Source organism: Motacilla alba, chromosome 4 (genome assembly GCF_015832195.1).
Source record: "Motacilla alba alba isolate MOTALB_02 chromosome 4, Motacilla_alba_V1.0_pri, whole genome shotgun sequence".
NCBI lineage: Eukaryota > Metazoa > Chordata > Aves > Passeriformes > Motacillidae > Motacilla > Motacilla alba.
In genome coordinates this window covers 7346339-7363790 of record NC_052019.1, presented here as the reverse complement: position 1 = coordinate 7363790, position 17452 = coordinate 7346339, and the positions used below count along the sequence as shown (strand labels likewise).

At 42.6% G+C, this 17452-nt stretch overlaps 1 protein-coding gene across 1 annotated transcript; it reads left to right on the top strand.

Moving 5' to 3' along the window:
• The first annotated feature begins 760 nt into the window (after window positions 1-760).
• LOC119700900 (histone RNA hairpin-binding protein-like) lies at window positions 761-9433 on the top strand. The gene is made up of 8 exons (XM_038136606.1): window positions 761-2108; window positions 2372-2503; window positions 4706-4810; window positions 5333-5392; window positions 5644-5775; window positions 6355-6504; window positions 7677-7761; window positions 8471-9433. Exons 1-8 carry the CDS (start codon window positions 2065-2067, stop codon window positions 8585-8587), a joined length of 825 nt encoding a protein of 274 aa, XP_037992534.1. The 5' UTR covers window positions 761-2064; the 3' UTR covers window positions 8588-9433.
• The last annotated feature ends 8019 nt before the right edge of the window (window positions 9434-17452 follow it).

The following is a 17452-nucleotide window of genomic DNA, read 5'->3' as shown; positions in this document are numbered from 1 at the left end:
AAGGCTGTCTGACACAGAGCTTGCAACTGAGGTAAGTGAAGCAGAAGTCTGGCACTCCACCCCCAGTTTTTCCTTTAATTTTGCCCAACTTAATTAAATCTCCTCTGCATAAGTCTGTGCTCAGTTTATAATTACACCAAAATATACCCTGAACTTCAGCAGACAGGATTCAGTTTCTCCCTAGAAGTGACAAGTATCTTCTGTTGGCATGCTTCCATTGGGAGAATCTCCTTATAGATGATACATTATCTGTGTTTGTGGAAACCATCCTTCACTGCCAGTTCTGAAATGCCAGGGGTTGTGTGTATTTTATTTTGTTTCTAAAACTCCTTTGAGGTCACAGCTGAGGATATCTCCTCCCTTTAAATTCCCACCGTGCTGTGAAACTGCTTTTCTGAAGGATTTTTGTTGCTGACAAGGACAGAAAGATGCAGTGCAGCTGTAATCCCTGAGCTCTGTCCCAGCAGATAGTTCTGCTGGATAAACTGAATTTAATTTGTAGATTGTGTCATGCTAAAAGTACAGTATGGCTTCCAGGCTGTAGCTGTCCTGTCTGCCCTGCTTGGGTGTGTTCAGGTAAACATGCTAGTCTAGCTTTTAGAGCCAGGCTGAAGGGAGGGGAGTTTGTTTGTGCATGTTTTGAAGCTCTGCTCTAATTCAAGCATGACCTTGGTGCAGGAACACAGTTCTGTTCTCCATTGTAGTGTGTGGGAAAGGAGGGGCTCCAGCAGAGCAGACTTTTCTGCAGGAACGTGGGTGTTCATGCAGATGCCACACAGAAGATGTGTGAGTTTGTACAAAATTCAACTCGGTAAGGCCAGGCAACGGGAATGGAATTTTCAAAGTAAATCCCTTCATGCATAGCAAGGCTGAAGTGCATCTTTATTGAAAAAAAAAACCAAAACAAAACCAAACACCACCTGTTATCGTGCGCTCAGAAAGTTTCTCCAAAACCATTGCTGCACTTCAATAGTTGCTTTAGTGTTTTAAAGCACTATTAAGTGATTAGACTAACCCACCAAAGAAATTTTTGTTTGCTGCTTCTGCCATCTGTTTTGGTTCTTCTGATGTGGTACTTGGGACATGGTTTAGCAATGCACTTAGCAGTGCCTCGTTAATAATGGGTGTACTTTATCAGCTTAGAGGGCTCTTCCAACCTTAATGAACCTGTTATTGTAAGTCTTTTTCAACCTTAGTAATCCTGCCATTGTAAGGCCAGAAGAAAACCATCTCTCTGAAGCGTCCCACCAGTCTTCAGGCTGCGAATGTATTATTGTTTAAAGCTGTTTGTGTTCTGCTACAGTTCTTCAGGTTGTTTCTAAATTACTGTTCTAAAATGTGAGTGTAGCAGGACCAACGGGATCTCACTGTGCATGCATGTGCGAGTAGAAACCCCAGAAAGGTCCCCGAACCAAGGATAACCACCTCGTGTCGTTACCCAGCCTTCCTCACTATTGATACGGAATTTAAAGCCGTGCCATTGTGAAATTTAATCAGCGACTGTCTGGAGTGGGGTTTGAACTGGCCCTGTGCGCTTCATCGACTGTACAGCATTGCCGGGGACCGTCATCCTTCACATGTGAATCGCGGGAATTCGTGTTTTCCTTTTTGTTTGGGCTGGATTTTTCCCCGTTGTTTCGCGCGAGTCCCGCCGCCGCCGCGCGCCAAAACCGCGCGCTGCCGCCCTCGATTCTCCCGCCAACACGCCCCGGGGGCGGGGCCGGGCGGAGCGGGCTGAGCCATTACCCTGGCGGGGGGGTGGGGGATGTGTGTGAGCGGGTAAGGGCGCGGGGCGGCCGCGGCGCTTTCCCGCTCGCCCCCCCTCCGCACCTGTCCCCGTGGAGGCGCCCCGCGGGGAGGCGGGGCGGGCGTGTCGCTCAGCGCCGGCGGGAGATGCGAAGGGGCTGAGCGGGAAGGCGGCTGCGCTCCCTCGGCTCTGCCTCACCGCCCGCCTCAGCCTCACCGCCCGCCAGTCCCTCACCGCCCGCCTCTCCTTCACCGGCCCCCTCAGCTCCCCGCGCCCGCCTCTCCCTCCAGGCCTCCCTTTCGAGCATACCCCGCGCCATGTCCTTCCGCCAGAGGAGCCCGCACGGCAGCACCAAGAGCAGGTAGGGCCTGAGGGCTGGGGCGGGAGTGGCGGCGCCGGGCCTCGTTCCCCCCGCGCTCCCCGGCCCCCGCTCCCCGCCGTCCCGCGGCGGAGGTCTCTGAGGGGGTGGGGGGGCCCGCGGAGCCCCCTCACAGGGCCCGCAGCGAGTGGCGTCGCCTCCCCGCGTTTGGTGGGAGTGAAAAGGGTCAATAAGCGCGGTGTCGGAAGGAGGTTGAAGCCCTAAAGCCCAGCCGGGTGCTCGAGTGTCGCTGTGTTTGTCCCCAGCCCGCAGCACCCCCCGCGCTGGGCCCAGGCGCGGAAACGCGGCGCCGATGGGAAGCGGCGGAGGCAGAACGAGCCCGAAGCCTCCGTGTTCGAGGAAAACAAGCCCAGGCCTGAGGACAGCCGGCTGGACAGGTGAGCATGGTGACAATGACAGCGTCTTCCCGCTCTTTTGTTCGCCGGGAGCTGCTGTACTGACCCTTTCCTCAGTTTTCCTAGCCCTGCCCGTTTATCAGTCGCTCATCAGCCACTGATAGCTGGTCTTGAAGGAGGGAAAGGGATCGAGGGCGGTGCTCTTATCTTGGAGTCAGTTCTTAAGAGTCAGCCTGTTTCATTCTTATTTCTTGAAATACGATAATTGATAATTATCCTTGATAATTTATGTCCTATTTCGTGCTGGTTTACTGCCATTTATCGAGGACTAATACTGTACAGGCCCATTATATTTGTAAATACAGGCTGCACAAACAGTTGTGGTAAAACTGAAGTAAATGACAAAAATTCAATTCTTAGAAATCATCTATTTTCTGTTTCTGAAGGCAGTACAGAGAAGGTGTGTTATATTTCAGCACATTTGTGGGGGGATCCAGTTCTGAGGTCACCCCATAAAATGCTGCTTTCTGTGTTTGTCAGCACAGCTAAACTTAAATATCTTATTTTATATCCCACCTACACTCTGAGCTATTCATGCCACGGTCTCTTTAATCACTTTGATCTGTGGATGGGAGTTGTCCCCACAGCCCAGTTGATTGAATCGAGGTTTCTTGAAAAGGGGGTAGGTTGTTCCCACCCATTTTCCTTTGCTGACAATAAGCAGGGAACACGTTGGTCAGTGGCACAAGTTACATTATCCAGAGTAGCTTAAACTAATTCCAGGAAGCATGGTTGAACAGCACTACAGGGATGAAACTTTACAGTTAGTTTCAGGGTAAATAAGCAACACTTCTGTGTGTCTCCCAGTATTGAATTGTGCAGACATACTTCCTGGTTTCATTTTGGATTGAGCTCTGAAATTGTTCTCTACCAAAACTGCTTTTTGTTTATGCCAATCCGACCATATCAAATTACAATTCTCAAAAGTAAAGAGGATCAGGATGGAGGCTGAGTCATCTTGATAATCACAGCACAGGTACAGAATCAAGCAAATATAAAAAGGTATCACATCACAGTGTTGAGGAAAAAACTCAGGAGTTGGGACCAGCTGGGATCCTGCTGATTGTTCTCTACCACGGGAGAGCAATAACAGAACGTGGCCTGTATTCTCTGCAAATCTAGAAACTGGTATAAGCAAAAGTTGAAAATCCTTGGAGCTTGAACAGATCTTTGCAGAGGGACCTGTACTGTATGCTATGGATTTTTAATTTTGCCAAGTTGGTAACTGGGTTTAATCTAAAAATAACTTTTAGTTTGAAATTAACAAACCACTTAAAGTTGTGCAAACCAATTTAGGAGCAGGGAGGGAGTTGGAGCTGCTTTTAGTGCAGATGGATCTAATTCCCTGACTCCAGGGGACATGTTTGCACAAAATCCTGGAAAGTCTCCAGAGCATTTCCAGATCTGCTGAAAAAGCTCTGCTCTAGGATACAGTTTGGGGTTTTGTTTAGGGAAAATTGATCATCAGGAAGACAGACAGGGAAAACATTGAATAATCTGGATACAGGCAGCAGGAGATGGTTGGGAAGGGGTATGAGCTTATTCCCCACAAGAGCCTGAACCTGCTTGTGATGCTAATGGACTGCAATAAAGTTGTTAAAACAGTTTGCAAAGTCACAGCAAATCTCTGTTTCCTAGCTAAAATAGGATGGTTTTGTGCCTTTGCCTTCTCTACTAGACATATATTTACATGAAGCAACTCCTGGTGCTATCATGCAATTTTAATTAATTAGCTTTGCAACTTAATTCTGTGCTCCAGCTTTTATCTCTCATGTAGCTAATGAGTCTGCAGTCATCAAAGTATAAATAATTGCGAAGTCATTTAGTGGAGTGAAAACAAGTGAGTAACTGAATAAAGTTGGTGTTTCATGTACCATTTTGTGAAGAACATGAGCTGGAAGTTACTGAAAGCATGGGCTGGGTTATCAAGCTGCAGTGGTATGTTTCTATAGATACCCTCATCAATTTGAAGAAAACCCAACACAAACCACACAACCTCAAGGTGGAAGCCACGACTGATGCTTAATTTTACAGTGATAAAATTTAAATAAAACACAGGGTTTTCACAGCCATTTTGAGTATTGTAAATAATTGTGTTTAAGGCATCAAGCTGTGAGTGGGGGAGGTAAATACAATAACCCAAACCTAACACAGAACCTTAATTTTATTTTTTTTTCTTTCTAGTTTTACAACACCAGAAGGTCCTGGACCCCTTTCCAGGTGTTTAGACTGGGGAACTGCAGTGGAAGAAGATGAAATGAGGACCAATGTTCACAAAGAAATTGCAAGGTACCCCTGGGTGTTTAAGATTAAGTGGTAAAAGGAAGAGAAATGGAAGTTATCTTGCAGAATCTGTTTCAACTTGTATTTTTAACTTCACCATTGTAGTAAAATCAGGCCAACCTTACCCTCTTGTCTGCTGCTTTTAGATCAGCTTTGGGTTCAGTCCTGCAGGAATGTCATGGGATACTCTCTGGAGATTGGATGGTGTCCCTAAATATCTCCCTTTTGGAAGAATCTTTTCCTGAATCTCTTAGATTAAAATACTTAAAATACCCTCTCACTAATGACTGGGTTTTTGTATCATTGCTATAAGAAGTTGCTTTAGGGAAAAAATAGTCAGGAAAAGAAAGTCCTTGTATTTTTATTTTTTAAGGGAAAACTGAGACATCCATTTCATAGCCAAAAGGCATTTGCAATGTCTGGGGTGCTGCTGCTTTTCTGAAAAGTTAATTCAGTTGTGAGCTATGACAGTGCAACCTTCATATTCCTCTTTATATAATTTCTTAAAACTGATTTGAATTCTTACAGACACAGAAGAAAACTCCTGATAAACGAATTTTCAAGAGAAAGGAAGTCCTCCTCGGGAAGGTAGGTTAAATTTCTAGCTTAGCTGAGGAAAATCTTGAAAATGGAATTTTCACTTTCCAGTGTTGTTTCTTAAAACACACAGTTTAAAATAGTTCATCTCGAGTCTGTTCCAACACCATGGTTTAGTAACACCCTGAGCATTTGTTTGAAAAGTTTTAACATGTTTATTTATAGCCTTTTACAAGTGGGTTTGTTTGAGTGTCACTGGTTTTCTAGTATTCCCAAACCTGCAATGTTTTTTTTTTCTTCAGTTCTGATTCAAAGGAGTCCACGGCGACAGTAGAACTTGAGACAGATGAGGTGGTGTTGATGAGAAGACAAAAACAGATAAACTATGGGAAAAACACGATTGCCTATGATAGATACATTAAAGAAGTTCCTAGGTAAGCTGCTTGACTTTCTGGAAAACTAAATGTCCACCTGCAAGTCACACCTGTTCTTTATAAGCACATTAATGTACAAAAATTGGTCTCCAATACACATTCAAATAGAAGGCATCTACAAATTAAACTTTTAAGACATTTTTGAACTCTTAGATCACACTAACAGTCAGCTGAGGTGTGGCTTAAGGGTTTATGAGTCAGTATGTAAGAAACACCTCATGCTGCTGAAATGGAAATGAAAGTTCTTTTGGATGTGCTTGTCAATGAGAGGAAATGAAACTGCTTTTTGCAGTCAGTTTTCTCATGAGTTAACTACAAGACAAAATGGGCTGCAGTTGCTGTTGAGTTTGGAATTAAGTTTTCAGACCTGTGAATGATAATTCTTTATTATTATTTCATTTGACTTGGAGTCAGAAAAATTAAGAAGTTCATATGGAGCTGGCAAACCTTTGCTTGAGTGCTGAAGTTGCACATTGGTCTTTTCTCATAAATCACACAATCAGTTAACATTTAAAGGTATGGTGTGTATGTGTGAATAAAGCACTGATAATTATTTTTTCTTGTCTAATATATGAATAGGTGCCATCGTATACCAGGAGTTCATCCCAGAACTCCAAACAAATTTAAGAAGTACAGCCGTAGGTCCTGGGACCAGCAAATCAAACTGTGGAAAGTTGCACTGCATTCCTGGGATCCTCCAACTGAAGGAGGATGTGATCTGCAGGAAATGTATGTACAGAGTATTCAAAATGCTGTTACAGAAATTATGATGTGAAGTCTCATGTTTAGGAAATAAGCACCACCCCCAGCATAGTTCTTTTTGAGACAAGTCAGTGAGTGCTGAATGTTTTTCCTAATTATTTATCCACACTTAGTGCTGTTCAATTCCTTCTCAATCAAAATATCCAACAGCTTCCTGGTTCTTGCCTAGTGTCCTTGGAAGGGCATACATCCATATCCCTCACTTTTTTATTGGTGAAGGCATAGCCAGTTCTGCAGTGCTCTGTAAAATAATCACCACGCCATCAACAGGAGCCAGTTCTTTCCAAGCAATCTTCAAATTATCTGGTAGGAGCAGTGCTGGAGAGTTCTCACCAGTGGCAGGTCTGAATACTGAGCTTGGACCTATTCAGTGTACAGGAGCCTGCCTCACTCTTCTCACTTGCTAGTTCAAGAAGAGTGGTGTAAAATGTTTCTACTCCTGAGAGGGAGAATTGTGAACTCAGCCCAAGCTCTACAAGATGTAGAGAGATGCCCGAGTTATTTTCCTCTCTAGAAAGCAATACAGCTGATCAGCAACATGTGACATAAAAGTGGCAGTAGAGCATGAAGGGGACAAAGATGGAACTTAATCCCTCAGCAGGCAGTTTTGTGTTAATAAAAGTAGTGTTTTTCCTTAATGGAATGCTGGTTTTAAAACTACTGCAGAGCAATAGGATCTAAAAGAAAACCTTCTTTTAGCTTCCCTTTACTTGCTGTCAGTGTGAGGGGAGTTGGTCCTTCAGCCAGAACTCTGCTGTGTGCATTGGTGTTGAAATACTACCTTCAGATGCTGGGATCTAGGTCTGTGTAATGGGTATTAAATCTTTGCAAAACAGAAAAAGAAAATTCATTCCTCTCCTTTAACATTTTCATTGAGGCATTGCTTGAACACTGGGTTTGTCTTGGACAAGTTGCAGTATTCAGTCTCAAGACCTTTAATTCAGTCCTTGGCCATTTTGGCAGCACTGAGCTGTCCTGCAGTTCTGCTTGTCTCCCCAGTTTGCCACCACTGTCCCTGTGATCTCTGTCGGTCTCTTTGCTCTCCTCTGGCCACTTTTTTCAGAACTGCACAACAAAGTGCATCTTAACACTAAAAAATCAATTTGTTTTATGCTCTGTTCTTCTAAATGATTTTACAGTTGTCCTGTTGACCTTGGTGAGATGGAGACCGAATCTGTTGGAAGCAATTCTACTGAATCTCAAACGAGCTGTCAAGATAATGATGTAAGCATATCTGTCATTTGCATAACTGTTGATAATTGTTTCATTGCTTAGAATTACATCCAGAGCAGCCTGAACACCTCACAGATCCAATCATCTGCTCTGTTTAGGGACTGTTTGTAAAGCTGAGCAATTTTGAAACTCAGGTGTTTTCCAGCTATAGCCATTATCTGTCTGTAGTCTTGTGTTTAGAGAATTAGAAATTAAATTATCTCATATTAAAAATATCCCATTTTTTCATAGCCTGCAAAAGAAAATTTTATTTGTTGAAAGCAAATCAGTTATGAACTGTAATGTACAATTGAAATACTCTCTTCAGATTGCAATATCTAATATTAAAATAGGGTGGAATTTCTTTGTCACACAGAAGTAGGCTCCTTTTAGGTCCAGAAAGCACTTGGTACAGCTGAGCAGTGAAGATCTAGGAATGCTTTTCTTACTGGATTTATTTTTCTAATATTAAATCTGTATAATGTTTTAATGTGTGCATGTATAGGTCCTTGGAACACTTGCAAGGTACCTTCAAATGTGGTTGGATGGGCAGAAGCCTACATCTCTTTAATATTAAGACTAGCATTGACTTTTTATGGCTTTTAAAGCATTTGTAAGCCTTTGTTATAGGGTGGTCTAAATGAATTACAGAAGTTAATTGAATTACCTGGACTAATAACCTCTAATTAACTAGTAACTATTAATTACCTTTCCTTTCCAGGATACCTGTTCTGGCACTCCCACCAAAGTTAGACATGTTGACTATCAAGCAGAAGGAGAATTTGACTTGGAAGTGTGTTTGAGTGAGCCACTGAAAGAATTTGATACTGTGAGTTAAATAGACTTGTGCAACCTGTTTTAGAGAAAGTTTCTTTTAAATTTGAGAGGTTAGCTTGATCCATAACCTGTTAATAGTAAGAAACCTTAAGCAAAGTTGAAGACTGTTCTCAAAGCTGTGATTGGTCTAGGTATTCTCCAGACCAAACTTATGTAAAATTACAATTAAGTTGTGTGACTTCTTGTTAACTTTTAATTTATGTATATCAGATTTTTTTATAAAACTTTTTGATAGTAAAACTAGCCAATGGCAGTGCTATCCTAGTAATTTTAAATAGCACAGCAAGATCTTACAATTTCCCCCACTCCCTCCCCCACTGTGAACATGATTTCAGTAACCCACCTGCAGATCAAGAGCCCAGTTGGGGGATTTTTTCTTTTATGTTTCCTTGCTTTTACATATGGCTCTTGTAACACACCTGACCTGAAGTAATGCCTGTGGTACTGTGCATGTGGCTGATTAGTACTTGTAAGCCCATCTACTGCAGCTACTGTAAGTTTAGCTACCTTAAAAAAACACTTTTTTTGCAAAAAGATTTCAGAAACAATTGGAAGTTTAATACCCTCAAGAAGTTGGAGGTCGACATGGCGAAGTCTATGCAATAATGTTGGGGTTTTTTTTAGAAGTAGTAGCCTTAACTTGAAATTTGTAAATAGTCATCAGTCATTTATTAATGCAGTCAAGAAAACAATGTCTAGGGAAAGTGCTTGATTCTTTCAGTTTTCTGGTTTTAAATGTGAAACTGTTGTAAATGTTACCAACTGTACAGATTTTCTGCTGAGAGCAGTTCGTGTTTCTGTCGCTTTTGCGTGGGATGTTGCTGGAAAATAAACAGAACTGCGTTTACTTTTACGTACGACTCCTCATTTCCTGCTAGCAGTGCTCTGTGCATCATGAAATGCAGGGAATGCTGAAAGCCAAGTGTCTGACATTGGTACTAAGCCAGGATATATCTGTGTTAGCACCATCCTCTGGCTTTGAGGAGACCTTAAAATCTATTTACATGGCCACCAGAGTGAATTTGAGACAATTTGGTTTAGTAGATGTCCATTAGCTGGTTGCCAAGTCCTGTTCTCTAGGAAAAACTGCTGGAAGAGCTGTGTGAACAATTCTTTACTTACAGGACAGCTTTTACGGTCACCTCACCTGGTTTTATCTCTTAAAATGGAATTCCTGCGTGTTGATGTTACACCCCTTGAACTCATCAACTCCAGAGAGTATCTTAACTATTAATATTGCTTACAGCTGTCTGATTTGTTAGGCACTTCTGAAATCGGGGAATCTTCCAGGAGGAAGCAGTGGCATTGGGATAAGGTTGGTGCTCAGCTCTGATGTTAAGGAGACAGCCTTCCTAACATGTATTTTTGCCAGAGAAGGCAACCAAATGGCAGTTGCTTTCTACTTGGACTCTGTACCCTCTGTCCTTCCCAGATTGCTTTTCTCATGTCACATTTTCTGGCCACGCTGTTCCTGGTTGCTCTTAAATATTTTTGATGTGTCATCTGTAGCTGAGTATCAGAACTACCAGTAGAATTGTGTTCTTTAAAAGAAGTTTTTCTATCTTGCTGTAGCTACCCAAACAGGTTGGATCAGTGGGCTGTTCAGGAGATTGTTTAGAGGCTTCTGAGGGGTAAGGTTACTTACACCTGGTTTTGAAACAAGGAACCACATGAGTTGGGACAATCTCTTGAGCACAAATGCAGGCTGGGGGATGAACAGATGGAGAGCAGCCCTGAGGGGAAGGACTTGGGGATGTTGGTGGGTGGATGAGAAATTTGAAGTGACTCAGCCATGTGCACTGACAGCTCAGAAAGGCAGCTGTGTCCCGGGCTGCATCAGAAGCAGCGTGGCCACCTGGGCAAGGGAGGGGACTCTGCCCCTCTGTGAGACCCCACCTTGAGTGCTGCTTACAGCTCTGGGCTGGAATGTGGGGAAAACATTGTGAAGAGCACTAATTCCTGGGCAGAGTTCAGGCAAACAACTGGGATGCACTTCTCTGTTACAATGGAGCACACAACAAATAATTCTCCTTAGGCAAATGTCTTGAGGTGCCTTTAAATTTCTGCAGAGTAACTTCTCAGTAGTTAGTCCATAATGTAGTATATAATTAGAGATTAATCCAACTAACCTGCTCCTACTCAGACAAGGTTCTCAGCACAGGCCTTGGGATATGACCCTCCTGCATTGCCTGTGCCCTGCCCTCTGATCTGTGCCCTCCTGTACATGACCCTGCCCTGCTGAGATGGGTGTTGCCTCTCACTCTGCTCACTCTGTTCCATCTCTGCTCTATTCTGTCACATTTCAGTGTGCTCTGTCACTCCTGCTTCAGACTGTAAGATTCTATGTCACTAGTTTTTGGGTGGTTTTTTGCTAGTTTATCCCTTGTTTTCCTGTGGTGTGCTCCAGCTTGCTTACAAATATCTTAATTCTGTTATCTCATTAAAAGCAATCTGAGGTGCTGTTCAGCTTTCACTTCCCTGCAGCACACTCACCCAGGAGCCAGGTGGGTATGATCCAGACTAGAAGTGCAGCTGGTCTGTGTTCAGTAGCTGTTGGTGAAACAGGCTCAGATTTGTTACTTTTTCCTGAAGGAGCTGGCCATCCACAGCAATGTCTTCACTACAACAATTCCCCTTTGTCTCAGTTACTTAGATCACTTCGTTTTTGTGGTTGGTATTTAAAGAGAGCACTCTGTTTGGATGTTTTTCCAAAGGTCCTGAACACCAAATTGGAAAAAAACACTGAGTTTTTTGCAATAGAATTAAGCCCTCTAGTGGTTAAATGTGGGCTAACCTCATCCATTTAGGGCAGTATCTGGTAACAGAGGAATCTTAGGGAAAAACAATGTCCATATGTTCAGTTGTGCATAGTTGCATGCAGTGGAGTTTGCCTCAGATGGAGAACAAGCACTGCTGTCAAATTTTAGCCTTATTAGGTTAAATTCCTCTAAAAATAAAACTGAGCAGGTTGTTCTGTAGGCAGCAGAACCTGTCAACCCTGCTTTTTATAGACCTGTGCCTTCTGGTTTGTGTTTCTCTTACTCCCTTCACACCAAGCCCTGTCCCCTTTCAGTGTCCTCATGCCATGCCTGGCTGACAGCAGTGGTGGCTGTGGCTAATTTAAAGCTCCATCTGTTTTGGCTGGGCCATTGGTACCCGTGTGTGGGTAGGGTGGAAAGCAGAACATTAAAGAGCTGAGCTGCCCCAGCTTGTCCTTCACTTGGGCATTAATTGGGTCTTCCTTCCTCACTCAGCTGTTGTCACATAAACCATAAGGGAACATATTTACCTTTCTGTGCAGTTCTGGGACAGCCAGTTCAAAAATCAGAAGTGACAGGAAAAGACTTGCCAGTACAACAATTTAATGCTCTAAGGAAGCCAAGCTAAAACCAGCTTTCTTCCATGAATCCATTTTTGAGTCCAAAATACCATTCAAACAACTTTCTGTTCATGCAAGTATTTACTGGAGTTATTTTCAGGATTATCTGTTTTATTGTGTTCCTAGTGTAAATCAGAGCAACTGCATATACCTGAGGATGGGTCTACATGGAAACCTGGGGAATCAGGCACCTCTTTATCAAAACTGGGCTAGTAAATGGCCCCTTTTAAAAGAATTTTGACCTTACTAGAAGTTCTTGCTCTTCTGTGGTTTCTTCTATAAGGTTTCTCATAATGTGAGAAGATTGGTTGCTAGCTGTTGAATACTAAGTTTGAGTGCTTCCTGACAACTAGGGATAAATTTGCCAAAATACTATATAAATAGTTAAGAGATTGAAGTTACTTTGTGAAGTGTCAAAAATCCATTTTGCTTTCAAGGAAAACAGTGTAGTTAGAATGTAATATATACACTTCAGTTAGATGAAGTGGTAATGCTGAGCAGAATTTACTCCAGTTGTGCACTGTTTAGTTTTGTGGCATCGGGTTAATACCTAAATGCAAAACATGCAAGGGACCAAGATATAGCAACTGTCTCTGGTGGCCCCCACTGTATATTTTGATTACCAGTCCTGTTCACTCTGAGCTTGCCACTTACCTCTTGGATTGTGTTCAAACACAAGAGGAAACTAATTTATTAAAAAAAAATGTTGATTCATACACTCAAGGAAATAATTTTGAGTGGAAATTTGGAACTGGTTTTGTGGGTTAAAGTGGGGCCCAGCTGCCTGTGTTGGGACCTTTCTATCTGTCCAAGTGTATTGAGAAAGTTTCTGGGAGGTTCAGGAGTGGCTCTAATTATTAGCAAAAACAACGTTCCCTTTTGTGTTTCTGTGGAAGGGGGCTGTTCCATTTCTGCTCAGAAATACTTTGTTTTCAGAAATATGAGTGCCATATAGAGATGAAGATTTGGGCCTGCTCTTTCATTCCACTTTCATGTGCTGGAATCAAAGATACTTTGGAGCACTGCAGAGGGCAGTAAAAGTGCATGTTTAATTACAGGCACACAAAAGGGAGCTCTGAGTTGCTTTACATTTGTTGTAAATGCCAGGAATCTAATTATACTTACTGATTCTGACCTCAGGAGCAACCCATAGTCCCAATAAAGCCCCTTCAAGTCTGTCATCTTTCACTGTTCTTTCCATTTCCAGTTTCACTTGATCTTAAGCCCATTATTACAAAGAATAGAAGATAATAGTAACTTAACAGCAGACAGAGGAAAAATGGACTTCAGGGGGGAGAAAAAGTTCTGACAGACAGTACGAGCCTGCTTGCATTTGAAATCCTCAGTGATCTACAGTGGAAGTATCTGAAAATGCTTATTTAAGTTGTTTGAGCTTCACTTGTGTGAAGAACAGAAAACTGTTTTTTCCTGAGGAGTTGAGATTTCCCAGGGAAAATGAATTTCAGGATTTTATCCACAGCTGAGTAGTTTCAGAATATTCCTGGACATTGAACCCATATTCCTCGACATGTGTTACAAAGTGTTTGTCTCATACACTTACCAAGCCCTCACTGCTCTGAAACTGTTGCTGTCTGAGCTGAAATTACACATTGGAGTTGGAGTGTTGGATGTGAAATTGTAGCAGGGAATTAGCAGCAACTGAAAGGAGCGTGTTGGTGTGTGCACAGAGGAAAAGAACATCAGAAAAAGGAACAGAGAGAGAGTCAGTCCCTCCTAGAGATTGCTCATAGCCTGAGCAGCTGCTGCATGTTGAATTGCAAGGATATGGCAAAGCTAGAATTGATAGGTATATCAGGAATAAAATGTCGTTTTGGTGAGCCCCTGCACTACAGCACTTATCTTGAAATGAAAAAGACAAAAAATTAACCCAGCCAGGCTTATCTGGAAGCAGACTCATGCCTCAATATGCTGCTAAAATTTCTGGAACAATGTACTCCAATGATAAGACTAGTAAGAAATGTGCAGTATTGATTAACAAAGAATGGCCTGACAGTGCTTAAAAGAATTTGATACTAAGTCTAGTGACCTGTCAATTAACCCAAAAAAATTATTATTTTTCTGACATTTGAGAATAAAACTCCTTCCCCTCATTCTTACTGACGAAACTAAACTGGCAGCAACAATCTTGATGCTAGACCATGTGTAAAGCATAGAGGTCAGGCTTAAACTAACTGATCCTTAATCTATTTTTAATGGATTCTGACCATTCCTTAGAATACTTGTAAAGAAACATTCTGATTTGGTCATGTTGTCCTCCCAATAGTAAATTTAGATACACCAATTATTGGAATTTTTTAAATATTTATTTATTTACTTATTTCTTTATTTATATATAGTTATATATAAATAAAGAATATTTTTTAAATCTTCTGAATTGTTGACGGAAGTGCTTCCAGTATGAGTGGATCCCATTATTTCTCTGAATTATGATAATGCTATTGACTAAGTCAGACCTAGTGCAGTTTTACTGTTGGGAACTGAAGAGCTGGATGGATGGAATTGCAGGTTTTGCAGATCATAATCCAGTCTGGTTGAAGTAGTTATGTTCAAGTAGATGGTGAGCTCTTCAGAAAGTGTCTACAACTGGGCAGGGACAACCTTCTCATGGTGTAAAAATATCTACATTAAAAAATTCTGGGTTTAATGAAAAAAGCAAAACTATCACTAGGGAAATTGGATTCAGATCCTTGATGTGCCTGTTGTGGGAAATCAGCTAAACCAGGGACTCACTTCCCTGCAGGCTCTTAGCTGGGGACCAGGGTCTCCTCATGGTCAGAAAATATTCCCAAAGGACCTGCCTATAAAACATCACAAAGTCTATGTTTTTACAGCAGTTAATAAATGATTTCTGCTAAAATATTCCCTCAGAAAAACTCCACAGCAAATCTGAGGTGAATTTTCAAGCTCTAATTCGAAGAGGTGAAGTAGATTTGGGTAGCATGGAAGAAGATACACTTTGTCTGCCAGCACAAATCTGTTTCACTGGATCCACAGTTAGAATTTAGGCTGTTTGCTGGAATTCAGCATAAAGCTGTTTGTTTGTTTTATATTAATGCAGTATTTGTAAAAGTTATGAAAACTTGTGTCTCTAAGAACGCCAAGAAAATGGGACTTCTTTCACTGAAGAATGTGGTTTTTCTTGCTTTCAAAGCCTTTCTTGGTTTGGCTGTGATGCATTCATAAGGGAACAATACCAGCAGCTTTGGAAAAATGTGTTTTACAAATTAAAATGGGTATTGATGAGGGAGAAAAATCCACATTCTTGCTGGTCAAATAAGTATGTCTGACTATTAAGAACAAAGTAGAGCCCCTGCATGAACTTTGTTGTAAATCAGCTAATAATATATTTAAGCTGAGAACAGTATTTTGCTTTCAGATTCTTGCTGCTGGGAGTTCTGCTTTTCATGAGGATGCAGATGAAAAAGGGATGATCCCTTTAACAGTTTGATAGGTTAAGTCACAAAATTCATATCTCACACACCAGGCAAAAAAATATGCCAGCAACTGCTGGGAAAATGACAACTGCAGTGTCTGATCGCTTGTCAAATCAATGAGGCTTTTCTCTCCTTTTGGTGAGAATTTATTTGCAGGGGTTGGTGAGCTGAGAAAATAAGATTCCTGACCTAATGGTCACCCCCATTGGTATCTCATTGTGGAAAATACTCTCTGCTGCAGTCCATTCAAGTGATTGGCAATGACAGCTTGGATGGATATTGTCAGTTGACAGGGCTTTGCACTCTCTCTGTTTTAAAAATGATGCGAAAGATCCCTTCCCCAGCATGCCGTGCCACAAGTTGGGTTTATGAATGAATGGATGAATGCATGCTTCTCTCCTGTCATCTGCAACAAAAAAAAAAAAATATTCCAATCCTATCCCTGAAATGATATGCTAAGTAAATTCACACACATGCATTTAACACGCAAATGGTGCCCGAAGGCAAGCTGAGCAAGCCCTTCCAAACACTGGGGCTGTATTTTTTTTGTAGTCATTAGGAATTTCATGGAAAATGTGAAACTGCCCATTTGATATGGAAAATCTCCATGAAAAATGTGAAATTCCAGTGTTTCCAGCGAGGTTTTGCTGACAGCTCATGCATGGAGAATAGCCTGAAAGACATGCATGCAATTAAGGGATCCATATAGGCAAGCTGGAGAGAACAACACAGGCAGTGGGGGATGTGGCCTTTGCTAGGGCCAGCTGGTGTCTGCTCCTGGACTCTCCGAGGGCACCAGACCATTGAGAGAAGTGGGGCGAAAGGGGAAAAAAGAGAACACAGAAGCTTCAGAGAAAATGAACCAAGTCTCTCGGAGAAAATCCCGGAGCTCCTAGGTAACCCTGTCCCTCCCTGCCCCCCCGCCTCGGGATGCTCTGAGATGCAGCTCGGAGTGTGACATGAGTTTCTTGTTTCCACAGACGTGAGAGTGAGCATGCAAATAGCAGAGGAGGTGGGGAGCTCAGCCAGGGAGCCAGGTGCTGGGCTGGGAAGATGAGGATGAATGGTTTGGGAAGGAGGGCGTGCAGCTTGTGCTCATGTCAGGCCTGTCAGGCCGCTGCTTGGCTGCAGTTGAGGAGATGCGTCTGCATGCTCTCCTTTCTTTGCTCTTTCTGAACGGTTTAGCCCTTCTGATGCCTTTTCCTGGTCTTAAAAATTGAGAGCCAGGCTCGGTTAAGGGAGAAGGGGTTTTTAGCTTGGTATTTTAATAAGGATCCTTCTTGGTACACCACTTTGCCAAGGTGGGATGCGCCACAATGCACACACATGGTAGATCACATATACAATTTACAGACCTTACAAATTAGCTTATCTAACAAGGATGCCCCAATGGGAGGAGGATGAATGGCATGATATTCTCCCATTCAAGGAATTCCCCCCCTGGATGGGCCAAATCTCTAGTTTACAGGATATGTTCCAGAGAGGACCTTGGTTTTCCAAGATAGTGTGGGGTTTTCCAGCCTCCTACCACGAGGCCTTTAGGATGTTTGGTCTCCTAGTGTAACAAAACACTAAGTTACCAGACTTAAGGAATTACAAGTATGCATGCTAAGAATACTGAGGATACATAAAAGTTATATAAGAGGTATATAAAAGAAAAGGAAAAAAAAATCTTGGCATCACTTCCAGGAAAGGCTCAGCTGCACTATTTATTCTGGAAGAGGTATTGAAAAACCTTCATGGGTGTTGTTGAATGTGGAGGGTGAAACAGAATTCCAACCCTCCCCTGCCTCCCCCCGCTGCTGCTGCAGTAAAGCCACAGAATGCTGCAGGTGCTGACTCCTTGCCTTGTCTGCTGTCCAGTGACACCAGCCCAGTGCTGCAGCACTGTGTCACCTTAGCTCCTGATTTAACCAAGGTTAGAGGGAAATGGCTGGATGGGTTGTGAGCCGGGGGCTGCAGGGTGAAGGAAGGCAAGGCTGGAGCACAGGAACTGCCTTGCAGTTTGTGTTCTGTTCTGGAAACATCCCCT